Source organism: Equus caballus, chromosome 4, assembly GCF_041296265.1.
Source record: "Equus caballus isolate H_3958 breed thoroughbred chromosome 4, TB-T2T, whole genome shotgun sequence".
Taxonomy (NCBI): Eukaryota; Metazoa; Chordata; class Mammalia; order Perissodactyla; family Equidae; genus Equus; species Equus caballus.
This window is the reverse complement of record NC_091687.1, coordinates 84,738,456-84,766,138: the sequence shown is the minus strand read 5'-3', so window position 1 is coordinate 84,766,138 and position 27,683 is coordinate 84,738,456. Positions and strand designations below refer to the sequence as shown.

Sequence of the window (27,683 nt, the reverse complement as noted above, 5' to 3'; positions counted from 1 at the left end):
AAAAAGAATAAGAATAAAAGTAATTAGAAGTAGATTGTTTTATATTTTCTTCCAGTGTCTTACTTTGGAGACCATAAGGAAGATCAGTTTTGTCTTCTTTTCCTTTTTCTTTTTGTGTTTTCCTTCTCTGACTCTCTACCCTGCTCCCCTGCTATGATGTAAGCGTCAGTGGAAAAAGTCAGAGAAGAAAAGGCTAAATGCCTTCCCTTCTCCTCACAAAACCCAGGACTGGATGGGAATGGACCCTTGAGAATGAAGGAGGAGCATCTGGGAGTGTGGATTTCCCCCCTACTCTTTTATTTCTCCCCTCTTCCCCCATCAAATCCAGAGGGTGATTAACTGAAACAGCAATAAGCGGAGGTGGGAGGTTGGTTTACGACCTCATCTTCTTTAATATTCCGTCTTCTGTAGCTTTCTGTTACATAGAATCTCACCACTGTTACTCAATCCTGACCTTGTAGGAGAAAAAGAGAATGTTAGTCCCACAGTCATCAGCAGTCAGTGCTGCTTTATGCAAGTGAATTAAACTCTCTCCTTGGTAACTCCTTTTGTTTAGAAAGCTTCATAAAAATAAATGTGATTTAGGGGCCGGCCCCGTGGCAGAGTGGTTAAGTTCACGCACTCCGCTGCAGGCAGCCCAGTGTTTCGTCAGTTCGAATCCTGGGCGCGGACATGGCACCATTCATTCAGCCACGCTGAGGCGGCATCCCACATACCACAACTAGAAGGACCCACAACTAACAATATATAACTATGTACCGGGGGGCTTTGGGGAGAAAAAGGAAAAAAATAAAATCTTTAAAAAAATAAATAAATAAATGTGATTTAGGTTAGATGGCTTCTTCCTTTGAGTAGCTGTCAATTTCTTTGATAAACATTCTGCATCTGTCTCATTTTAAGTCTTCTACTTTAAAAGAATATCAAATACTCATGAAGACATTTTTAAGACTAAGTTTAGCAAAACATCTAAAATTAACTATAGAACATTTAGTTCAAAACTATAATTGGTTTAATCCTATATTTGAAGTCATAGAGTGTGTTTCACATTATAGTGTACAAATACAAATTGTTTATTACAAAACTTTTCTTTCCATAGAACTTGTGCGATGGGGGGATGTTTATTATTTTGATATACTAGCACGTTTAAAATTGTTTTATTTTATTCTCCTAATGAGAGTGCTTTAGTGATATTTAATTAAATCTTAACATTGTTAAAGCTTGTTATTTTCAGAAACCTTAAATAGCTTTCTTAATCAAATAGAAGGCTTGGATTTGATTTCGGCAATGGGTGTCTTAACTACTGTATTTTATCAGTGCTAAGACTCAATCTTATTTCACACTTTAATATCTCTGAAATGGAAATATCTCTTACATTTGAAAAAATATGTATATATACATGTATGTATACATGCATGCATATGTACATACACACACATGTTTTGGTTTTGATACACATGGTGTCCTTGGGCCTGGTATTCAGTACATAGCTGTATCACATACCAGTATCCTTTCTGATTGGCCTCTGGTTGTTGGTCTCTGCCCCATATTGGTTGTTAAATATTTTGAGTATCAGAAATTCTTTGACTTTTTCTTCATTTTCTAATAATAAATAATTTATTCTTAGGTTGGAAGCTTTCTTAGAATTTATAGTCTCCATACCAAACTTCAGTCAGTGAATTCGGAGAACCAGGCAACATCATTAGCTCTTGAGTTTCATCTCCATGGAGGTACCAGTTATGGTCGGGGAATCAGAGTCTTGCCAGAAAGTAACTCTGATGTGGATCAGCTGAAAAAGTAAGCATGTTATATAACTATTTAGAAATTCTAAATAAGGTATTAATTAAGCTGATTTCTAAAATAATACTATTCTGAGTTGGGGAGGAGGGGTCCAATCGGTTCCTTGTAATTTTTCCTCATAGCCTTCTATGCCACTATCCATTTCTTAAAATAGGTGAACCAAATGAAACAGAAATCAAGTGATTGTAGGTTCAAATAGCTAAATAGTAGCAGAGCTCAAGTTATAGTCTGAGTTTTCCAGTATCTACTCTTTGTACTTTTGCTATCCTACTATTTGCCACATTCTCCAAGTACAGCAACAAACAGTGGAAACTGGAGTTTAGCTAAAATTTGGAAAACAAACATACTTAATTCTGCCATGAAAAAATATTACCTTTCTAAAGTGCCTATTACTGATAAAACAAGTACCAGAAGAATTTTAGGCTATCATATTTTTCAAACTTTCAAATGTGCCCAGAACGTGAATCATACCTTAAATCCTGCTATGCATGGAGTTCTCTTTTTCTTGAAGTTTTCCTACTGGTCACTCTGGATAGAAACTTTTGACCGGTATTCTAGAGAAATAAAAATAAATCTTCTGCATACCTTCAAAGAGATATAGAAAATATCCTGTTCAGTAAATTGAAATGAAGTAATTATTTTCTAAGTTTGAATACATTGAAATAAGTATGACTTTAAAGTCAATTAAATTAGCTGTTTTAATGATCTTATATCAGTGTCACTACTTTATTTGTCATTGCAATATACAGCAGCATAGTATTTCACTTGTTGAATCTATAGACTGAGATTTTTCTGATTCAGATTGTTATCCATTCAATTCCCAGCTTCTTTTTCTTTGCAATATTTCATCATCCCACTGTTTCATTTGTATCTTTCTAGAGTCTGGTTGTTTAAAATTTGGGGGGGTCCTTGAGACCCCTAGGATCGTCTGATAAAAGCTGTAGACATTCTACTGAAGAATGCTTACACACACATACAATTTTTTATACAATTTCAGTGGGTTTTTGGTTTCTATGGTTAGAGCTAAACTGACCATATTGACTTCGTTTTATGCAGTTTGAACTTACATTCTTCCCATTATAGGGTTTTAGAATCTGCAGATTTGACAGCCAATCAGTGTTCAGAGGGTATCTGTCCATCAGAACGTGAGGACAGCTTTCCAACTGTTTCAAGTAAGGACAGTTTTTAACATTGACAGTTTCTCCTAAGTAAAATGGCTTTATCAACATTCATCTTCTTTTTAAATATCTTCTTATCTCTGTTGCTGTTTTTGTTAAATTGTATTCATTGTAAAGCAACACGCTAAACCTTTATCTGTATCCTATATGAAGGTAAACATTATTCCTCACTTAATTGTGTAATTACATTTTCAAATTGGGGTGGTAGGGATTACTTGATTTGTGATATCTGTAGTATTTATGTAAATATATATATGTATGTGTGCATTTATTTATTAAAAATCTGTATTAATTTCCAGGCAACTGTTTGTTTGTCAGTTTCTAAAAGAACAAAGGTTGTTTTTCCTGCTTTATTTCAAACAGCCTAAGTATTTTTTGATCATACATGTCTTAGAGGTATACATCGTCCCCAGTTTTTACTGAGTCAATCAAGTGCCTAATTATGAGATATTAACAAACAATTGGTTGTGTATTTATATTGTTGTCTACCTGAATAGGTGACTATTCAAATCTAAATTTTAAAATTCTCAATCTGTAAGATTTTTTCCTTTACCACTTTGTCTTAATGTCTGTTTGTACATTCTGGGACCTAGCATCTATATCATGTTTTTATCCCGTTATCATTTTTTACAATCTAACTCTTTGCCTTCTATGATCCAAGGAAGCATTTTATTATTGTTTACTCTCCTTCTATATTAATAATGATAAGCAGTAAAATTAACATGTATGGCTTGGTAGGCACACATGCGTTATTGTTTAATCCTAACAGCACTCCTGTCAGGTTGATATTAATTTTCCCCTTGTACAGAAAGGAAACTGAGGCTTTGAGTGATGTGGGCCATATAGTTTGCACAGCATTATTTAATTGTTCACTGATGGCAAAGCCGGTCAGATTCAAATGCAGGCTATTTGATTTTTTGTACATATTTTATATTTATTCTTTATTCTCTCTGCCTTAAAACTCTCTACATATACTAGCACCTTAGTGATGATATTTTAGCCGGATCTGTGATTACCTGAACTACCATTAGGAGGCCAATTTACTTCAACTGACAATCATTTGCAGACGGTATAATTCATAATTACACTTTTTGAAATCTTTCTTTTTTTACAAAGATTTTTAAATTACAAAAGTAATACATGTCATAATATCGAATTACATAGCTTTCCCATGCCTTTACGCCCACTCCTTGAGGTCATGTTAACAGAGTGATTCCTTCAGCACTTCATGTTTATACAAATATATGTGACCTGTATGTAAACAAATATGACTTTCTCCTCTGTTTAAAAGTTTTATGTATACAGAACCATACTATACAGTTGCTTTCTTTAACAATATATTATAGACCTCTTTATGGTCTATTTAATATAACTCAAATTCATTCTTTTAGTAATTGCATAGTATTTTATAATATGAATCTAGTGTTATAAATTCATCCGTTTTCCATTTGATAGGCATTCACTTTTTTGCTCTTGCTAATAATGCTTTAATAACCGTCCTTGAACAATTGTACTTTCATGCTTGTATTTCTCTAAAATAAATTCTTAAAAGTGGGGTTGAGGGATCAAAGGGTAAACCCATCTTTCCTTTTAATAGACACTGCCAGATTATAGGCCAAGATGTCATAGGATGCATATGCAAACAGTGCAGGAAACTGTCCTTTCTCACACTCTCAGCAGTATTGGAGGTTAACAGTATATGTAATTTTTGACTATTTGACAGGTGTGAGGTAATGTCTTATTTAGTTTCCCTGAGTCCTTGGAAACTTGGAATTGTGTATGTGCTGGCCCCTTTTACTTTCTCTTCTTTGAATTGTCTGCTCTTATCCTTTACCTGATGTTCTGTTAGGTAATGTTTTTCTTATCAGCTTGTGGCAGACTGTGTATATATTTGGCACATATTTTCTCTTATTTTCTTATTATTTGACTACTTTTAAGGTTTTGCCATTGTTTTCACTTCCTACGGAACAGCAGATATTAAATAATCAGATTCGGTGAAATTGTTCTTTGCCAGCTTGAGATGTCCATTCAAATTCTCTTGCTGTGGACTCTTGTGCCATTTATTAGTGATGTTGAGGAATAAGGACAAGTAATGCATATGTTTGTATGTGAGGCACAAAATAAATTATAAAAACATAATATGCTATTATATGTAATACAATAAAGTAAGCTAAAGTAACTGCGAAATATGGATTTTTTTAAGTCTTAAGTTCTTCATTTTAGAAAGCATTATTAAAACTTACTGCTCTGTTATAGTTATACTTTCTTGTTAAAGTAAAATCCTATTTTATGATGTTCATCATCATCCTATTAAATTTAGTAAGTTTATTATTTTAGCCATCTCTCCCTTTATTTCTTTCACAATATATTTTTCCAACATGATAAAAAGTTCCAAACATACAGAAAAGTTAAAACAGTTGTATAGTGAACACTCATATAGGCACTACCTAGATTCTCTGAATAGCGTTTTACTCTATCTACCTCTCTTTTAATCCATCAGTCCATCTTATTTTTTGATGCATTTCAAAGTAACTTGCAGACATAAGTGCACCTCCTAAATACTTTAGAATGAACATCATTAACTAGAGTTCAGTATTTTTTCGGATTATTTTTTATTTTTGAGTTAAAATTATGTGCAGTGAAATGGACAACTTAAATGTACTGTTCCCTGAGTTTTGCCTAACACATAAACCTGAGTAACTTAAATCCCTCTTAAAATCTGGAACATCACCCTTGTTGCAGAAAGCTGCCTCATGCTCCTTCCCATCACTCCTCCTCCCAGAAGTTCTGATGTTTTTCCACTGTGGATTAATTGTGGCTGTTCTAGAACTTCAAATAAATGGAATAATATATTGTGTACTCTTGTACATACTGTCTGTTTTTGACACCTGTCCATATAGTTGCATATATCAACAGTTTGTTCCTTTTAAATAATGCTTAGTAGTATGATATGAGGTAGACAATTTTTTAAATAAGAATTTCCAGTTGTTGTAGCACCGTTTGTTTCCTTTTTTCTGTAAGATGACTTTGGTGTCTTTGTCAAAAATCAAATGGCAATAAATGTGGATCTATTTCTGGGCTTTCCGTTCAATATTTAGTAGTAGGTGTGAAGTAAGCACATTTTTTCCCTCACACTAATTTCCAGTTGTTGCAGCATCATTTGTTGAAGAGAGTTTTGCTTCCCCTTTGGATTACCTTGCTTTTATCAAAAATCAAATGACCACATAAATGTGGGTTTATTTCTAATAGGGCTTTCAAAAATGAATTCTGTTTATGTTTGTCAGTCTTTATGCAAGTACCATATTGTCTTGATTACTATGGCTTAAAGTAAGTTTTGAAGTCATGTAGTATAAGTCCTTCAATTTTGTTCTTTTTCAAGGTTACATTCTAGATTCTAGATTCTTTGCATTTCCAGGTGAATTATAGAATCTTGTTTCTTTCTACAGTAAAGCCTCTGTACTTTTAGTTAGGATTGTATTGAATCTACAGATCGTTTTGGGAAGGATTGATATCTTAACAATATTGAGCCTTCTAATCCATGAACATGGCATTTCACTATTTGTTCAGATTTTCTTCAGTTTTTCTCAGCAATGTTTCATAGTTTTCAGTGCCACATTGAATTTTTAATGGATTTTAAAACTGTCTGATTCTTTTCTCTTTCTCTTTCCTATAGGCTCTGGATCAGTATCACTGTATGAGGTAGAAAGATGTCAACAACTGTCGGCTACAAGTAAGACCTTGTTTCATTTTTGAAATATGGGCATAATAGTGTACATAGTAAAGTCTGTCCTTACCTTTATCAACTAATTCATTCTTCCCTAATCTTGAGAGCAGATTTCCATGAGGGAAAAACTATATCCATATTCATCTTTTATTCCTCTACCTCATCCTAACTGACATAAAATGGAACCCAGAAAGATACATGTTTTTGCATTGAATATGTATCTTAAGTCATGTGTCTGTTAGGTTTATAAAACATGTTCAACTACTTAACAGTCTAGTGGGGCTTATTTTTAGTTTAAGAATGTAAAATATCTTATATGACATTAATTTTGATCGGTTCACACTGTGCCTTTAGCAGTGTATCCAGAAAGGAACTCCTTAGCACATGCCCCAAAACTTTAATGTTAGCAATGATGGTAAAGCTTTTAGATGCCCTTCTTCTGTTACTTCATCTAAGATATAAAAAATTTAAGAAAAAAAATTTTTAAGCACAAGTCTATTAAATAAAGTTCTATAATATCCTATTATAAAATATGAGTTTCTCATTATTGGAGAAAGGACGTATAACTGTGAAATGGGGGAAGGCTGGAAGAAGGAAGCTTGTAGTATTGTATTGGAATTGAAAATATCAGTATATACTCATGGTTTTATAGATAGATACAGAAGTAGATATGGATGTCTGTATATATGCATTCACTCACATACTTATTCATACATATGCAGGGACATGTGTCTTAAATATAGGCATGACCATGTGTGCGCAGATATCCTAGCTCTCAGTGAAAGAGCACAGAAACAATGGCATCCAGTAGCACTGAGCACACTCAGTGCCCAGATCTTGGTTTATAAATAGTATTTCCCCTTAAAAGGAGTCAGGGCTTTCTGGAGAAATAGCAGATTCCAGGGTTAGGACAGGAGAATTACAAGATGAGTCGGGAACATCTTGTTGTGCCAGAAAATAAAGAAGTTCTTGGTTAATGATGGAACAGAACATGTCAAATCTGGTACCATTTGAGCATCAAAATAAAAAAATACTAGTGATGGAATAGAGCTGTTGAATAAAGTAGGACTCCATTAGTCTATGTCAATAGTAAATAAAAGAACAAAACAAACAAATAAATAAATTGAGTGGAAAGCTCTCACTTAAAATAGAATGGCCACTAATAAATGTAAAAGGAATGATGAAGTTAGGAAAAAAAAATCACCATTTTGCAACCACGATAGTAATAATTGATTTAGTTGTGAATAATCAATAGATCCTAAAGTAGTGGGATCGTAAATGGTTAATGAAGATTGGAATATTTATATTTTCCCAAGTACTTCCTTATTAATTATAAAGGGGAAAAATAATCAGTTTATAGGAGAGAATCCTGTTGAACATCACCTTAACCAGCTGCGTGAAGTCAGCATCCCCAGGAATGGAAACACTATTCCCTGTGCTTCTTGACGTGATGTGCTAAGAAGGCCGCAATATCACTTATATAGTAGTATCCCTACCAAAAATGCATGATCTGTGTTTGATCATGCGGAAAACCACACACACCCAAATTAAATGGCCTCTACTCCTCAAACATATCAATGTCATGAAAGACGAAGAAAAGCCGAGGAACCATTCTACATTAAAGGAATCCAGAGAGACAGGAAAAATAAATACAAAGCACGGTCAGGACCGGATCCTGGACGCAAAAATAAAATGCTAAATAAGAACATTATGGGGACAACCGGAGAAATTTTAATAATGTGTTTTGATTCAGTGATAATATTACAACAATGTTAAATGTTCTGATGTGGAAAATTGCACTGTTGATATGTCAATGAAATTTCTTATTATGAAATACACACTGAAGTATTTAGGGATAAAGGGGCATGATGTCTGGAAATTATTCTCAAGGGATTTATATATATATGAATCATGTATCTGTAAGGTTTATATATATGGAGAGAGAGAGAAAGACAGATGGAGATGATAAATCAAATGTGGCAAAATGTTAACAAGGTTCACAATTAATGCAACTTAATTAGATTTTGTTGTATATATTTGGTTCAAGGGGATTCATATCATAAATATACTTATCACTTTTGTAGATTATCCTAACTTAATCTAAAAATTATTTATAGTACTTACAGATCATCAATATTTGGAGAAAACTCCACTATGTGCTATTTTGAAACAAAAGGCTCCTCAACAATATCGAATTCGAGCAAAATTGAGGTCTTATAAGCCCAGAAGACTCTTTCAGTCCGTTAAACTTCATTGTTCTAAATGTCATTCACTGTAAGTATTTTCCATAGTAAAACAGAAGTTTTCATTTCATGTTTGTATATATACGCTTTCATATATATCAGATTAAGTCCTGGCAAGGACTAAATTCTGCCTTTATGTATTGTATTTGAAAGAATGGTAATGTTTTTAAGAGAAAATACTAAATTCTTAGAAAGTAAATCCTTCTGGTATTGCTTATAATAATAAATAAAAGTAGGTGCTATTTTCAATTCAGTTTAGTAGCTCTGATAAATGCAAACTATAAAAATATTTGGGGAGACTTTTTCATTTATCACCAAAATCTTCTTAAAAGTAAATCGTTATTAATGAAAATTCTTAAATAAAATTCTGCTTCGTTGAAATTTTTAAGTAATATAGAAAAGCCTTGTTGGAAATATTTCTTCTTGCTTAATAACTACAATAAAGTAAATATAACTTAAGTTTTTGTTAGTAATTAGGAATTTCTCAGTATCTCAAAGTCTTTATTCCAAACACCAATTATTATGTAAGTATACAAGTAAATTTATAAGATATTAGAATGAATATATACTTATTAGCTGAAGACATATTCTGAAAATTATTTTTAATCCCTCTTCCCCCTTTTTCTGTAATTGGACTCTCTGCCCTCTAAATATGTAATATGTAAATATATATACATCTCCATTATATTTGTGGTGTATATATTGTTTTGTGTGTGCTTCTGTGTAGACTAATATACAAAATTTTCCCCTCCAAAATCTAAATATAATACCATTAGTGGAGATTTTTGATCATCAGATCTCCTTAAATAAAATGAGGGACTGTCTTCTTCTCATTTGAGCTTAAAATGGTAGTTGGAATTAAGATATAAATACAGATTTTAGATAATTCTTGAAGTATTATCAAATTCTGTGAAATCATATAGCTTTGCCAAACAAAACTCCTGTCCATGATTGTTTTTCAAACAAATAAGCAATCGTCTCAGAAAGGTTGCTAAAGTTACACAGCTGTTTGGTGACAGAATCAGAACAAGGACATAGACCTTTTGACTCCAGATCATGCCATTTCTACTGCATCGTACTTTACCATCAGACTTTTTAAAATTATTATTCTAAATTAAAAGGAATCAAAAGGAATATTGGTTTGTAAAGTAGGCGCCCTATGAAAGTGAGATTACTTAGATGGCAAGTGGATATTTAACTGGAGTGAAGACAGGGCTTCTTCATTTTTTTCTCCCACTGGAGAGTTTAGCGTTCCCTTACAGAGGTGAACAAATTGATGCTAGAAATAATTATAAGCAATCTTGGTATCACAAAGCCAGGCAAGGAAATTTCAGTGGTTAATATTACTATAGTATGGATCTGCTTAATCATGAAATATCATCAAATATATTTCTATTGATTCATTTAATCTGCAAAGTGAATTATCTCCATGTTTTAAAATAATCAGTTGACTCATTGGCATATAAGCCAATTTTTTTAATTGGATAATTTGTTAGATTTGAATTTCCAAGCTTACACCAAATGTGTTAATTTCATTGTCAATTTTAGGCAAGAAGTTCCAGGTGAGGGTGATTTGGATATAATTTTGCAAGAGGCTGCAACTAAAACCCCGGATACCAAATTACAGAATACGTTATTATATGATTCGAAAATCTGGACCACTAAAGATCAAGGAGAACGAAAAGTAGCTGTTCATTTTGTGAAAAATAATGGTATTCTTCCACTTTCAAATGACTGTCTAATTTTGATAGAAGGTAAGATATTTAAGTTACTGTTTTATTAGAATACAGCTTTCGCTTATGTCTTTCTATAATTATTGTTAAATATACTTTACTGGCAACCTAGGACATATAAAGTCAAAATATTGTTAAATTCCATAAAATGGAATATATTGTATAAAACAATTCAATTCAGATATCTACATGCACACATATTTATAAATTTATCTGAATGACATTTTGAAATCATACATTAAACTCAAATGTTGGATTTCTGCATGTAATCGTAATCAGATCCAAGGTGATTGTTGAACTTAGTGATAATCAAGAGGTCCTTCTTATGTACAGTTGCTATTATCTTGGCCTCTGGATGTCACTGTTGTTTCATAAAAATAGAATGAGTCATCAATTGATATCTAACTCAAGAAAGGGACCCTTGAAACAGGTAAAGATAACTTGGCATGTTTTAAAAGAATGAAGCTTTGATTCATTTTTATTTATTCATTTCCTTTCCATTTTTGTCTTATTTTTCCCTAGTATATATACTACATATTTTTCCCATGCCAGATTTAGTTTCATGATTTTCCTTGAGACTTTTCTTCCTTAATAATATTCCAGAATAAAAGGAAAACATCATCTTTAATTTGTTAGAGAATAGTTTCATTTTATGTGAGCTGACCTTTAGTACAAAGAATTATGATCATTTTTATTACTGATATTTTTCTATTGTTAAAAGTAATACATAATCATTTTAGAAAATGTGTATATATGAATACATATGTATATAAACATTTGTATCATTTTCATGAACACTTCTTGTATAATACATTTATAGCGTAGCAGAAACTATTTTAATTAATTTCTATGTATTAATTCATTTAATCATCATTCATAATTCTATGCATTTGGTACTATTATAAGCTGTTTTTTATACATAAGAAAACTGAACCGCAGATGAGTTAAATGTCTTTCCCAATGCAGATAGTAAGTGGTGGAACTTAAGTGTTTTCTGTTTTTTAACATAGTAACTCTGTGACAAACTTTTGTCTCCCCCCTGGATGAAGTGTAATTATGGGGGCACAAGGAATTAAGTAAATATTGCCCAATTACTTTCTAGTAAAGTTATCCTAGTGTGCATATGCTTTAGCAGCATGTGAGATTATCTGTTCCCCTACCCACATCATCATATACTGGGTTTTTAAAAAACTTAGCCACTTTGATGAGTAGGATGCGGTATCTTGTTCCACTAGCAATATTTTAATCCGTACCAGGAGAGAGATGTAAAAACAAAAACAGATAGACACAGACACAGGCACACACACAAAAAATGGAATAAGACTATTCATATGCCCTAAAAATAGCATAAAGCCATAGTTCTATCGGGTTCTATAAGAATGGTCCTTGTAGGGCCAGCTAAGAGGGTGTCACGTATGCCTTTGGGTCCTCCTGTGTTATCCTGCCTCCCACAGAATTCTATGCTGAAGCCAAGTTGGCCTTGAGGGTCCAAAGAAAGCTTGAATAAAAAGTCTCCTTAGCTCCCAATTCTATCTTTAATTACTACTCATCCCACAAACTTTCAGTCTCATCTTCTGCCATTCCTCAGTTCCCATTCCACCCTCCAGCCATGTTGAGCTGGTGGCAATTCCTACACACAGAACATGTTTCTGTGCCTCTTTGCCATTCCATTGCTATTCTCCTGAGAATTTCTGCTCTAGTACATCTCCAGAAGTAAACTCAATGATTCCCTTTATTCACCAGTTTATATGAAATATTTAATGGACACCTACATGTACCAAGCACTTTTCTGATTCGCCAGGCAGATTTGAGTGGTTTTCATTACATACCGTGTGAACTTCCAATACAGCGCTTTTCTGCTTGTATCATATTTGTGTCATATCTGTCTGTTTAGAGATTTGTTTCCTTATTAGAATGTAAGCTCCCTCAGGACAGGATCCGTGTTTATTTTAATCTGTGTATCTTCAGCACCTAGGTTAGTACACCTGGCATGTAACTGGCTCCCAGTAAATATTTATTGAATAAATAAGTACATCCAAAGTAATACACTTTTACAGAGCTTTATTTATTTTATTTTATTTTTTTTTTTGAGGAAGACTAGCCCTGAGCTAACTACTGCCAGTCCTCCTCTTTTTTGCTGAGGAATCCTGGCCCTGAGCTAACATCCATGCCCATCTTCCTCTACTTTATATATGGGATGCCTACCACAGCATGGTGTGCCAACCGGTGCCATGTCCACACCCGGGTTCCGAACCAGCAAACCCCGGGCCACCAGGAAGTAAGAATGTGTGCACTTAACTGCTGCACCACCAGGCCGGCCCATACATAGCTTTTTAATGAAAGTGTATGTGAAAGCACTTTAATGTTTAAAAGAGTTTCATCAAAATATAAGCTATTTTTATTTTATCATGTTTCTGAGTATTATAATTCTAACCATAGACTAGGATCTAACTGCAGTATGACATGCAGAACTGTGGTTTCCAGCTGTCACAGAGCTGTGGAGAGAGGGATGGGAGCGGGGCAAGTTAAAATGCCACACAGCTTGCTCTTCTTACCAAGACTTACCACTTCTTTTGAAATTAACACTCCTTGGATTGTTGCAAGCCTTTGGTTAATTTCTAGAGTTCTGAAAAAAGTCATATTTGACAGTTTTTGGCAATGTTCTTTTTGCTTTTACGGAGAGTTGTATTTTTGGACGTCCTTACTCTACTATGCTGGAAGTGCTTCCCCCTCACAGTTGAATTTTAACATTACAAATTTTACACAAATTTTAGGGAATACATAGAACTGTTTTTATAAACCATAGTCTCTTTCCCTAGAGAGGCAGAATTGTCAATCTAAGTGAAAAGTACACCAGAAAGGGTACCAGTAGGTTTGAGTTATCATAGGTAATGCTGCCTTCCAATAATGGTGCACCATGGGGCATACTGTATCTTCTTGGCCAGCGTAATGGTTTTCATGCCCGCCCTGTCATAGAATTAGGGAAAGTGTGATGATTTTCCCAGGAAAAATGAACAAACACTATACATGAATTCATATTACATCAACTATTCATATCTGTATTTAAATTTATTGTTGACCTGAAAGTTTAAAAGATTTGTTTCAAACTCAAGGCTAAATTTGCCTAGACATTAGTAGTATATAGCAAATTTAATAGTGAGAATCCTGTCATACTTTGGATCTCAGTTTAATTCTCTTGTGAGTATTTGAACTAAAATGTTCCTGGCATGAAGAGCAATTTTTTATAAATTTAAGAAGATGGTTAAAATTTCACAAGCCTTATATTTTGCTCAAGTCTCAGCATTTTTGTACGGTGGTTTCTTTAATCAATGTGTAGGATCCTAAGTTTACAAATTATTATTTTTCCCAATAAATATATGTCATCTAAATTCAAGGCTTGCATTTATCTTTTTCTGTCAACCTCCTTAGTCTTTTACTATAACTCACGTGTTACTTTATAGACACTCCATTTTGCCTCCATTATATTTGTGCTACTAGAGCGGTTTATTTATTCTCTTTTAACAGGAGGTACACTCAGTGAGATGTGCAAACTCTCAAGCAAGTTTCATAGTGTAATTCCTGTGAAGTCTGGCCGTGAAGATCTGGAACTCCTCGATCTTTCAGCACCATTCCTTATACAAAGAAAAATACATCACTATGGGTATGTTCTCAATTCTGGACATTTTTGGAATTAAAACTGTTTAAGAGTAATTTTTATTTTTATTATTTTATCTCACTAGTTGCTATATATTCAGTAGATATTTATTGAGTACCAATGTATGTGTACTAGATTTTTCTGGTATATATTTATTCTTTTGATAGCATGTATGTTGAGTACCTACCATGTGCTAGGTATAAGGCTAATATTCATTTGTTTTCTCTCACAAAGATTTAGATACTAGTTATAGAGAAAGGTGCAGAGCTGCAGCCCAGTAAAAGTTAAGTGATTGGCTTCCAGAATTTCTGTGGTACAAAGTTACAAATTGGTTCCCACTGAGGAATTAAAAGATAACAGGATACATAAGAGCTAGAAACAGACATGCATTTCAAGAAACTTCTAGTCTGTCATACCTTTTTAACTCTGTGGTTTCTTTTGTTTTACAGATTTTTTAAATATTAATCTGGTCATATTTACCTAAATGTTTGTCAAAACGTTAAAGGTTTTACTTATTTTACTCTTAAGATTTTCTGTTTCTTCTTGAATCTGTTTTATTCATGAAATTTTTCTGGAAAAATATTCAGTTCATTTTTTTAATTTCAATTTATTGACATGCGGTTCTAGTCCGTTTAAGTCTGTAGTTTTCCGCCTGAGAAAATAGCTGTAGCTTTAACCCAAGATTTGTTAGATAGTGTTTTTCTTGTACCTTCTAAATGTTTCATAATTCCCATTATAATTTCTTCTTTAGCCCATGAATTATTTAGATGTGTATCTTAAAATTTTCAAACACGCATTTTAGGTGTTATGTTTTGGTTTGTGTTTTAGTTAGATTACTTTGTAACCAAATAGCGTGATGCCTTTCATAATGGTTCTTTGAGATTTCTTTATTGCTTTATCCTAGAATATATTCGTTCAGATTTTGTATATATTGCATAGGTTGCAAAGAATGTGTATTCTAATAGTTGTGTTTAGTGTTTAATAGCATTTAGTTATGTGCATTAGACAAGCTTGTTAATCATATTTACAACTTTTCTCCTTTATAATTTTGTCTGTTTAATCACTTCTTAGAGAATATGGTTAATGTCCTCTGTGATTGTGGGTTTATGACCTTTTGTCAGTGTTTGCTTTATATATTTTGAGACCCTTTTGCTGGTTTATTAAGGTTCAGTGTTTCATTTTCCTGATGAATTAATTGTTCTGTATATCTATATGTAATGACTTTGTCTCTAACCCTGATTTTTTTTGCCTTAAGCTTTATTTTTTTTTCTCCAATTTTTATTACTGTATGAGGGATTTTTTTAGTTGGTAATTGCTTGGTATCTTATTTTCATCCCTCATTTCTTTGTTGTTATATTTTAGTAGGGCTCATTAATAAGTACTTAGGATTAGATTTTATTTGTCTTCTAATAGATGAGTTTAAGACATGTTAATTACTGATGTATTTAGGTTTTATTTCTACCTTTTATTTTGTTTTCCACTTAAATTACTGATTCCCTCTTCCCCCTCCTTTTTTTTTTTATTATTTTGCTTATTTTTTCCTCAAGTCTTCTGTTGGATTGATTTATAAAAATGTGCTTAATTTTCTTCTTTTTCCTGTTTTACTGCTTTGGAAGTAATGAATTCTCTATTTAATTTTTACTTGTTACTCTTAATTTTTAATCTGTATACTTAATTTTTAATTTGTATACTTGCTTTGTCAATGTCTAAAGTTAATATCACAGCCCTTTTTTTAAGGCAGGAATACTCCATTCAATTTCCTTTTTTGTTAAAAAAAAACTTGTTTATATTTGAAGGGTGGAAAGGGATAACATTTAATATAGTTACCTTCTATTTTTCCCTAGATTGCAAATGAAAAAGAGTCTGCGTGAACCCTTTAAATGTTGATTTTATATTTTTATTCACGCATATTTTCTTATCAACATCTAAACATTGTGATGATATATAATAAAAAATAAATTACAGGGCCCATCCGGTGACATAGTGGTTAAGCTCACATGCTCTGCTTCAGCGGCCTGGGGTTTGCAGGTTCAGATCCCTGGCATGGACCTACACATTGCTCATTAAGCCGTGCTGTGGCAGTGTCCCACACACAAAGAAGAGGAAGATTAGCACAGATGTTAGCTCAGGGACAATCTTCCTCAAGCAAAAAGAGGAAGATTGTCAACAGATATTAGCTCAGGGCCAATCTTTCTCACCAAAAAAATAAATAAAATAAATTACTTGTACTTAAAATATCTTTGTGTATAAATAAAGCAAAATACCATACTAAATAATGTGCAATTTTAGTACATTATATAGTTTGAGTGATTTTTTTATTACAAAGGATAGCTATAGAATTAGGCATCATAAACTCTGAACTTCTAAATATGTGATTACTGAATATATTACCTAAAATCTTGCTAGTGTTGACTTCTTTAGTCAGAATAATTTTCTCCTATTGGCTATATTTAATTAAGACCTTGGCTGTTATATATTGTTCACAGAGACTAAAATGAAAGAGTCTTGGGGCTGGCCCAGTGGCACAGCAGTTAAGTGCGCACGTTCCACTTCCGCGGCCCAGGGTTCACCACTTCGGATCCTGGGTGCAGACATGGCACCGCTTGGCATGCCATGCTGTGGTAGGCATTCCATATATAAAGTAGAAGATGGGCCCGGATGTTAGCTCAGGGCCAGTCTTCAGCAAAAAGAGGAGGATTGGCAGTAGTTAGCTCAGGGCTAATCTTCCTCAAAAAAAAAAAAAAATGAAAGAGTCTTTAGAGATTGTCTCTTTAAACTTTTTCATTTTACCAAATAAGGAAATTAGCCAAATTAATTAACAATCTGGACCTAGAACCTCTCTCTGATTCTCAATTTAGTTTATTCTGCGCCACACTATCTTTTTGATTGCTTCTATTGTAAAAGGCTTATTTTTTCTATAATTCTGTTTGTAATATGCACAATACAACATAGAAGGTGCAGTGCTCTTTTGTGTAATAATCTGCTTTTTAAACTGTGCATGCTTGAATAGCAAAAATGGTATAATAATTGAGTTAATAATTATAATAAATTATTTTTAGATGTATATAGTTTTTTTCCTTTGATTAATTTCAGGTGTAAACAGTGTTCTAGTTTGAGACCAATACAAAATCTAAATTCCGTGGTTGATAAAACATCATGGAATCCTTCTTCTGTGGCAGAAGGTTAGCTGAATTTCTATGTCCTACAATTTTAATTGTCTTTGTATAAGGTGATTTCACTCATTATATTTCAATATTTGTGGATACAGTAAAACCAGAGCAGAGGCTAAGCTAAGCTTTAATTTTCCTCAAACAAAATCATTCACAGTGATTGTACTAAAAGTATAAAGTAAATTTTTAAAATATTTGAAAACTTAACTTTCAAGCATATGCTAATATCTTTTAATCATTGGTTTTACAATTAATCATTAATCATAAATACGACTTCTGAAAAAATCTCTCCAGTTCGTAGTATCTTGAGATTGAAAAGGGTTTTAGAGACAGCTGTTACAACTTTTTACCCAATACAGGTCTTCAGCTGGAGCAAGAATCCTCTTATATCACATTCTTAACTGTGGTCATTCAGCCTTGGCTTAAAATTCTTTCAGTGGCAGGAGACTCATTACATTGCAAGCCAACATATCCATTTAATTTCTCGGCAGTTCCTGTTAGTTTTGCAAAATCTGCTTATCTATAATTTTAAGATGGGCCACATCCTGTCTACTGGAATTAGAGTACATTTGTTCCCTCTTCTGTAAGATCCACAGACTTTGTACATTTGACGATATGTGTCAAGCCTTCACTGAATCTGTTCTCCAAGCAGGCGCCCTCACCTCCTTTGGTACTTTCCCACATTCCTTACTATTTTATTCCTCCTGCTTAGTAAACACTCCACTTTACCAATGCTCTTCGCAAAGTTTGGCATTCAAAGCTGGAAATAGGGCTGTAGATATTGGCCAATTCGGAATATGAAGAAAGCTTTATTTCCTTAAAATTGGACACTCTGCTTCTACTAGCCTGAAATTTTCGTTGTATAAATATGTATTGATGTGCTTCTTTTTGTTTTCTTCCTCTTTTAATTCGGCTATATGATACTGCTATCTCCCATTTTGTTTGTGGTCCAGTGAGATTCCAGGGTACTTTCGCGTGAGCTGCTTGTTATCAAGCTTGGTCTCCCCATTGCTTAATGCAGTTCTTTGTGTGGTCCCTCAGGGTAGGTTTTCTGTTCATCCCTCTTGGTTTTAGCTCACAGTTTTAATCCATTGAGACCATTTGAATCCTAAAAGTCAGTTCCTCTGTATTAACAATTTCTGTCATGTCTGTATGTCCTAATTCAGTTCTCTTTGCCCTAATTTATTCTTCTTACTTGCCCCCTTAATTAGTCCTCTTTAAATATGGGTTCCAGAAATGGAGGACAATATTCCATTTAATAAACATATTGAATGTCTTCCGTTTCCAAACACAAAGTAAGATGTTCGCTTTAACCTATAAATTTTCTTGCGATTTAGTAACTTTCATTTCTTCCTTTTTCCTCATCAGATTATGAAATCCCAGATTCTGACATTTTTGTCTAACTAGATGATATCTTCTAATAAATGAGTGATCTCTATGCTTATAATACAAAAGGGAGAGACATGTTACAAAATCATAAATATTGAACTGAGTGCTATTTTTTTAGAACATCCTGGTATTTTAATTTTATCTTTCATAAGGCTAACATGCAATGAATTGCATTTCATGAATTAGTTTTCAAGTTTTCTTTCAAGATCAACTCATTTTAAAGATAATTATGTTAATATTTAATCAAAAAGATACAATTGCTCATGAGTCATTGTCCTTGTTGTAGGTACAGCATAATGTTCCAAAATGAACCTACTAAAATGAGCTTGATATATTGGTATTGGAGAAGAAAAAGGCATTTGTATAAGTTTTTCTTTATCTCTTGGATTATTTTAGTAAACAAAATGAACAGGGGGGGCCAGCCGGGTGGTGTAGTGGTTAAGTGTGCACACTTGGCTTTGGCGGCCCAGGGTTCACAGGTTTGGATCCTGGGCACGGACCTATACACTGCTCATCAAGCCATGCTGTGGCAGCATCCCACATTTAAAAAACAGAGGAAGATTGGCACAGATGTAGCTCAGGGACAATCTTCCTCACTAAAAAAAAATAAATAAATAAAAAGGTACATACTATCATAAAACAATTTTTACTTTACTTTGATTATAAGGAATGGATGATTCATATGATTTGTTCTTTTTTTTTCTTCACTAGCACTAGGTATTGTACCCCTCCAATATGTGTTTGTGATGACATTTACTCTTGATGATGGAACAGGTGTGTTGGAAGCTTATCTCATAGATTCTGTAAGTAACAGAAGTAGTAAAGATATTTCTAACTAAAAAATAATACTTTTTTGAATTTTAATGTATTCATTTGTACCTACTTTATTACCTAGAAGATTTAAGGCAACTTAGAAGAATAAATAAAATACAAGTGCATAAATTGCATAGGTATTCAGGGGGAATGAAATTACTTTGATAGGGAGATAGTTATATTGTGTGAAGCTAGGAAACAGTCCACAAGATTGCCCTCATTTCTGACACCAATTCCAAGTTTGGAGGTTGCTAAGACCTTGCTCACTTCTGACTCCAGCTGCAAGTTTAGAGGCCCCCAAGACCACTCTTAGTTGTGATAATTCACTAGAAAGACTCATAGAACTTACTGAAAGCTATTATAGCTCACTGTTATGGTTTATTATAGCTAAAGGATACAGATTCAAATGATCCAAGGATAGAGGTGCATGGGGTGGAGTCCAGGAAAGTTTCAACATGGAGCTTCCATTGTCCTCGTCCAGTGGAGTAGTAGACAGCATTACTTTCCTGGCAACGATGTGTAAGAGTACACATGGAATATTGCCAACCTGGGAAGCTCAACTGAGTCTTAGTGTCCAGAGTTTTTATTGGCGCTCCATCATGTAGTCATGGTTGACTGCCCATGTGACTGATCTCAGTCTGCAGCCCTCCAGAGGTCAAGGTAATACCACATGCCTCAAACTCCCCACCCTAAATCACATTGTTAGTCTATCCAATGTGACCCAAGGTCCCCAGGCCAACAAAGACACTCCTATCAGGGATGACATTCTAAAGACTTAGAGATTACCTCCCAGAAGCCAAGGGCAAAGGCCAGTAAGGTTAAATTTTTTACTACACACATTGAGGAGGAAGCTGGGGTAAGGTTAAGAGGAGAATTTGTCTCCTGCCTAACAATTCATTTATCCATTTATTAAACAAATACTTAATGAGCACTTCTGTGTGCCAGGTACTGTTCTGTGTGATGGGGATATTGCAGTGAGGAAAGCAAGGAAAATCCCTTCCCTCCTGAAGCTTATCACCTAGTAGAGGAGAAAAAAAGTTAAACAAATAAATATAGGGCTGGCCTGGTGGCACAGTGGTTAAGTTCATGCGCTCTGCTTCAGTGGCCTGGGGTTTGCAGGTTTGGTTCCCAGGCATGGACCTGGCGCTACTCATCAAACCACGCTGTGGCAGCCTCCCACATAAAATAGAGGAAGATTGGCACAGGTGTTAGCTCAGGGCCAGTCTTCCTCACCAAAAAACACAAAACAAAACAAATGTGTACTATGTGTTATAGTCTTTTAAACGTAGCCCACATTGTAGGCACTCAGGATATATGCTATGAAGAGAATAGTAAGCTTCACTGTTTTCCAGTCATCGTTATTCTTCTTATCATTAAGTCAAAGCAATTTAACTGGAGTTTGTATATGTATATCTCAAAGCTGTTTTTAGATTAAAGTAGTAAATCAGGTTTTAGAGTTCAGACTAGCACTCCAGTTTATGAATTCTACAATCTTGATAGAATGAAATAGTGTAGATTATTTTAATTAGATAATATTGAAATACTTTTGTATTAATTATAACTTTAGAAAGAGATCAATATCGTTTCCTTTTTTCTTCTGTAACTTTTTTTAAGGGCAAGTTCTTCCAGATTCCAGCATCAGAAATCCTCATCAATGATGACTTTCAGCACAGTATGGATATGATCATGGATATGTTTTGTCCTCCAGGAACAAAAATTGGTAGGCAGCAATATTTTCACAATCCCATTTATTTTTTTTCTTGAAATAGCACCTAGCGTATATCTAATATATGGACTTTTAGAGGTATGAAAACTTTGAAATCTGCATCCAAATAAATTACTAAGTAGTAATTGATTACTGTATGATCTACCTTTGGATGAAGACAGTGGCAGGGATAAAATAGGTATGAATTCCTGAAAGGAAAAGATTTTCAAAATGCTTTGAATATAAGTGGAGGCAGTTTTGATCACAAGCATATTTGATACTTTGTTTACACGTACAAACATTTTAGTTGAAATTATACCAACAGGTATGAAATTTTGGCAGGAAACATTTCCTGTAACTCCGTTTAGCCAGTTTAATTCACTGATGAATTTTCTATTCAACATGAAGTAGTCTCAGATTTTACAAATTTTTATTTTATTAATTATTATTATCAGCTTCAGTTGTTTTCTGGATAGCATTGGATTCCTCAGCCAGATCTCTGGGTCAGGTTGTATTGATTAAATCTGCTACCACTGGACTCTTTTTGTGGCTGTTATTTCTGTTTACGTTGAAACTTGCAGATCTAAATCATATCAGGAGAATTTGGCTCTTCTAATAATTTTTCATCAGTAACAGATTTTACGAGCTGCAGACTTAGCTGTTGTTCAGTTTAACTTTTATAGGTTACTTTTAATCAGGCTTTATTTTCCCCTGGTCGATCTTTGCGTTTTATAACAATTCCAAAAAGATAAGTTTTTTACATCTATAACAATATTTAACTTAGAGACTTCTGTTTGATGTCAGTATTAATTTATTTTGGCTGTTTGGATTCTTTTCGGTAGATTTCTGGAAATAAAATTGCCAAATCAGAACGCACAGGCCTGGTCGGCTGTTGATACATCCTGCCAGGTTGCTTTCCAAGAACATTTTACCCATTTCTAGTTTTCCCAGCCGTGTAGGAGAGTGCTGTCTTGCTTGACCCTTGCCAGTACTGAGGACTGAGTTCAATGTCTTTCAAACTCATACTTGAAGAAACATTAAGAAACTTTTCTAAAAGTTATGCATTTATTTACTGTGGTCATGACCAAAGCTTGAAAATAGTATCTGTGCTACCAACACTGCCTGGACTCAATGCCTGGTACCTAATGGGAGTTTCAGCTAGACGGGCGAAAGGCCTTGAGCCGATTTGAACTTCAGTTTCAGTTTATTTCTGTCAGCCAAGACAAAACAGGGAGGTCAGTAAGCAGTCCGCAGGAAAAAAAGGAATAAAAATTGGAAATGAGATGACTTATGACCTTTGCTATCAAACATTTTGAAAAGCCCACATTTAATTACTTTTTCCTGTTGTTGGGAAGAAATTCAAATTAGTCAGGATTGCTGCAAAACAATAGCATGAATCCAGTGTGTATTTGGAAGAGTACATAATGTTAAATTTGGTAAGTGTTTGTTTATTTTTCAAGTTAAATATGCTCATTTTTCCAGCTAAGCGTTATGCTTAGATACATACTTCAGTTATTTGTTTAGTTTTAATGGTTAAATAGCATTTTCTTTTTGATTTCTAGATGCATATCCGTGGTTGGAATGCTTCATCAAGTCATATAATGTCACCAATGGAGCGGAGCAGCAAATTTGCTATCAGATTTTCAACACCACAGTTGCAGAGGATCTTATCTAGTATTGACGTTCAATTTAGCATATGTAAAATATTGCAGTTTTAGAAAACATTAGTATTTCCTATGAGAGTGCTATAAAATACATAAAAAATTTAGCTCTGTAGTTTATTTTCCATTTTAACTGCTATTTAAATTTTTTTTTTGACAAATAGACGTTGTGTTAATCTTACCACCTTGTGAGTACGTTAAAAATGTTCTCGTTGCTCAGAATATCTAGTAGGATGACTGCTAGGGATGTAAAAGAAAGAGAAACATTGAATAAAGAGGACTGAGTTTTAATTTACTCTTTGCAGCCCTTTCACAGAAGCTGTTTTGCTCCCCCGCACTAAAAACCACTTTCCTGTTGGCTTTTGCCTGTTATCAGCCGCTGGTTTCTTGCCGGCCGCCATCCCTGGTTGAGCTGCTTTTCCTGCCCTGATTTTTGTATCAGCAATGTTGATAATTTCAGCGTGAGTATGGGATTAGAAGATGTCTTACCTTCAGTCTCTCAGCTTTTACTGAGTACAAGGTGTGTAGCGGGTAGTGGTTTCATTTTGTTTTTGTACAAAGGGATCTGTTTAAACAAGTACTCCTTAAAGAAATGCTTGTCTGAATTACAGTGGACTTTAAAAGAGTGATTTCATGTAAGTGGAAGTGGCCAGATTGCTTTCTTTGGGTGCTGATGTTGACCAATTTAGGATAAATCCATTCCTTCAGACCTGAATTATGTGCTTTGATTGCTTGTTTCTCTACATGATGTTAGAAGTTATTCCATCGCACCTCAGCCTAATGAAGTGTTCAGATTTACAGTGTTAGTGACTTACTTATATTACCCTTTTCTTAGTGTGTAAAATATGCTTAGATTTCAGGTTGAACATTGATTGAGATGTTAACTCAGTGTAATAGTCTGCTTTTTACTTGACAGTATTTGTCAAATTTCAAATCATGAATATTCAGTTTTTATACAAATGCTTTTATATATTTGTATATATGTGTAGATTTCTGTATGATATTTGCTAAAGACTGAGGGAGAGAGATCTGCCTACTTCAATATTAACAAAGAATAAATAAATGTACATGTTTCATCTGTTTCATTTATTTGCCCTGTGTTGAGCGGAGGCATGACTTGAGGCAAAGAGTCAAAGAAGGTGTGTGGATATAGCAGCTGTGTAGGGCTGTCCGCACAACCAGGACTGTGCTAAGCACTTAACATGTATTTGAGTTTCACGACTACCCATTTTCCTGATAAGAAAACTGAGACTTAATTGACGAGCTGACTTGACTAAGTTAAACAATTATGAGTACTAGTCAGTACTTGAATCCAGATAATCTCTGTTCAGAGGCTGCACTGTTAACCACTCCATGACTCTGGAGCAAAAGCTAGCGTGGAGTTTTCTGCAGATGAGTCCCGCCTTGAATATCTGCAGTAACGTTAGGAATAGATTATAAGAGGAGTCAGTGATGTGTTTTCTTACACTAACCGAAAGGCTTTTAAAAAAGGATTCGATATCTGACTTTCTCTGCTCATAATAACGCTAAGTTCTAGTTCCTGAGAGCATCAGCACATCTCCAGACCTAACCACCCATCTCCCCTTCACTGAGTTATCAGCTTGTTTGAGGCAGTGAAAGACACTGATGCTGCTGTTTGCGGATGTCAACTCTTGGTTCAAAACATTTCAGGAAAAAATGTGAAGAAGCTCCACTGAACAGATGCGTTTCAGTGTTGATGGTGTGCTGGGGATACGAAGGGGAGGGAGGGCTTGTCTCCTCGTTCCGGAAGCACCCGTCTAGAAGAGCAGGGTGCAGCGGGCCCACAGGGTCGCCCTGCGCCATCTCCCAGTTGATGAAGTCAGGCTCTTCCTGTGAATCTTCATGATGACAGGCTATTTCTCTTTTTGTTTTGTTTTCTTTTTTTTGTTATAAACCCCCACATTGTCGTCATTTGTTTTGTTTTTTAGCTTTTCCATTTTGAACAAGAAGAATTCCGTCAACACCTAGTGACTATACAGTGTACCCTAGTCGGGCACCTGGAACATTAGGAGAATTCCGTTTCTGGAGCAATAACTAGACAGTAGCTCATTGTGCCCAGATTTGAGGCCTGTCCCGTTTATGCTCTATGTCAGGATTGGTAGAATCTTCCCGTCAGATTTAAAATTACATCCATTTAAAAACATAGTTTGTGGACAGCCTGTTCCTCAGTTTCCCATCTGCAGCTTCCTTTGTTTAGACACTACTGGACTGTCTCGGGTGGCCCCTGCACTGTTTCGTATGAGGAGGCAGTAAATTATTCTTTATCCAGATAGGATAATGGAAAATGTGCCACTTGCAGGCTCTTTCCACGGCCGCCCTCATTATACTGTTTTACTTGAGGGAACTGTATGTGCAGAGATGTGCTGCATCATTCTTTGTTTCTTTTTTTTTTTTCTTGAGGAAGATTAGCCCTGAGCTAACATCTACTGCCAATCCTCCTCTTTTTGCTGAGGAAGATTGGCCTTGAGCTAATATCCATGCCCATCTTCCTCTACTTTATATGTGGGATGCCTGCCACAGCACAGCCTGACAAGTGGTATACAGATCTGCTCCCTGGATCTGAACCAGCGAAGCCCAGGCCACTGAAGCAGAACATGCAAACCCAACCGCTGCACTACTGGGCCAGCCCCCCATTTCTTTTTCTTATATGAGGAAGATTGGCTCTGAACTACCAACTATTGCCAATCTTACTCTTTTTGCTTGAGGAAGATTGTCACTGAGCTGACATCTGTACCAGTCTTCCTCTGTTTTGTGTGGGATGCTGCCACAGCATAGCTTGATGAGTGGTCTAGGTCCACGCTCAGGATCCAAACCTGCAAACCCTGGGGCACTGAAGCAGAGCATGTGAACTTAACTAACTACTATGCAACCAGGCCAGCCCCATTCCCCGTTTTTTTTTGGCCCATGTTCATGTTGCACATTGGGAGTTGTTTCTGAATGAATATATAAAGATTTTTGATGGAACAGAGGTAGCCAAATACATCTCTGTCCACTTGAGAAAGCAGCCTCCACACAGCAGGGCACTGGCTGCCCCGTTTCTAATTCACTGTAGATCCTGTGCTGTAGCTACTTGCACATCATAGGAATGGGCCAAAATCTTTTCTGTGCCCACTTCCCAGCTGGCTGTGCCATTCTCCTTCCGAAGTCAAAGCATGAGTTTGACACTAGTTGTGACTCTCAATCCAGCCAATTCTCTTCTACACTTTCTGGAAGCTTCCCTTGGTATCTGGGGAAAAAGGTAGATTCTTCTGATTATTTTCAACGTTTTAAATTTTAACCATGTATTTCATTGTTTTGTTTTTATCCAGTTCCTTTTTTTTTTAAATAAAAGTAATATGTACTTGTGAGAATTTGAAACAACATAAAGTATGTAAAGTTGAATTAATTCCTGCTCTAACTAGTAGCCCAGAGGAAACCACTTTTAACAGTTTGGTGTATCATTTTCCAGCCCGTTTTCCCTAAGAACATGTAAATATGTGTGCATATATATATTTTTTTAAATAGCATCATGCTCTAAATATATTTCTGTTCCTTGCTTTTGTCTCTTTATAGAGTAAGCTTTGTTTTTTTATGTCAGTAGACATAGAGGGAGAAACTTGTTTGTAGTTACTCAGGATAAGTAACTTTTTAATAGGAATTCTCTGATTATTTCACTTTTCATTTCTATTGTGGTTTTTGGTCTATTTAAGTGTTCTATTTCTTATCATGCCAATTTTGTAATTTTATATTTTTATAAGACTGTATTCATGTTATCTGTTTTGTTGACTTCATTGCCTTGTAGTTAGTTCATAATATGATTTTTTATTATTATTTTAGTCTGTATTTTATCTGCTGTTGTTTTCCCTTTGAATACATCTGGGGCTCCTGGGACCTGGCTTCACACTTCTCCTGGAGGTTTTCAGGGGATCAGAAGTTTGAAAGCCTGTTCAGACTTCCTAATAACAGATTGAGACTCTGCCATAGCATAGTTGTCTTAAAATATTCTTTCATTCTTCAGAGAACTCATTGTGAAAAGAATTATGTTAATGTGAGGAAGGAAAACGCCTTTTGTAACGCTTTTCATTAGGAAATTCAGGCTCTATGCAGGCTCTGATGAGTCAGACTAAAGTTCTAGAACAACATTTTAGGGGAAATAAAAATCGCTCTTCCTGTGCTGGCTCCTCAGGATCTCTGGATACTGTCAAAGCCTCCTACCCACTCCAGGAAGAAGGAGAGCTAGTCAGCTGGTAGAATCTGGGCACAGCGATCTTCCCTTCCCTCTGCTACTTGGAATAGCACTGGGCCTCCCAGTGTGCTCAGGTCTGTGAGATCATGTCTCTCGGCAGGCAGGCAGGAAGTGCGTCGGTAGCACTCTATTCTTTCTCCCTGCAGTATGGTGATTTAAGCTGTTAGGAAATTCAAGATCACTTAGGGTTTCAAAGTGATGATCATCTTACATGGAGATTAATGTCCCTTCCATTCAGGACTGCGTTTGATGGCTGTAGAAGTGTTAGGCATCAATTACAATGATAAGGATAATGCATCAATGTATATGGGAGCTCTCCCTCAGAGGTGCCAATTGGTGAAACAAGGATAGTTCAGAGACTCTTCTGCT

General features: G+C 34.9%; 1 protein-coding gene and 1 long non-coding RNA gene across 29 annotated transcripts in view; one reads left to right on the top strand and one right to left on the bottom strand.

The window, feature by feature from the left end:
* The window catches only part of POT1 (protection of telomeres 1), a 92,762-nt gene extending 68,620 nt beyond the window's left edge, over window positions 1-24,142 (top strand). For all 28 annotated transcript variants that reach the window (XM_070265019.1, XM_023639601.2, XM_023639599.2 and 25 more), the window contains 10 exons: window positions 1,625-1,794; window positions 2,881-2,969; window positions 6,649-6,705; window positions 8,817-8,973; window positions 10,491-10,696; window positions 14,201-14,336; window positions 17,424-17,512; window positions 19,601-19,692; window positions 21,317-21,422; window positions 22,970-24,142. In XM_070265019.1, the coding sequence (XP_070121120.1) occupies window positions 1,625-1,794; window positions 2,881-2,969; window positions 6,649-6,705; window positions 8,817-8,973; window positions 10,491-10,696; window positions 14,201-14,336; window positions 17,424-17,512; window positions 19,601-19,692; window positions 21,317-21,422; window positions 22,970-23,082 (1,215 nt within the window). In that variant the 3' untranslated portion in view covers window positions 23,083-24,142. The remainder of the gene's footprint in view (window positions 1-1,624; window positions 1,795-2,880; window positions 2,970-6,648; window positions 6,706-8,816; window positions 8,974-10,490; window positions 10,697-14,200; window positions 14,337-17,423; window positions 17,513-19,600; window positions 19,693-21,316; window positions 21,423-22,969) is intronic.
* LOC111773240 (uncharacterized) lies at window positions 1,586-2,878 on the bottom strand. The gene is made up of 3 exons (XR_002807573.2): window positions 2,831-2,878; window positions 2,269-2,382; window positions 1,586-1,786 (listed from the first exon to the last, which is right to left on the bottom strand). It is a non-coding gene; the product is annotated as an uncharacterized lncRNA (long non-coding RNA).
* Window positions 24,143-27,683: the final 3,541 nt, after the last annotated feature.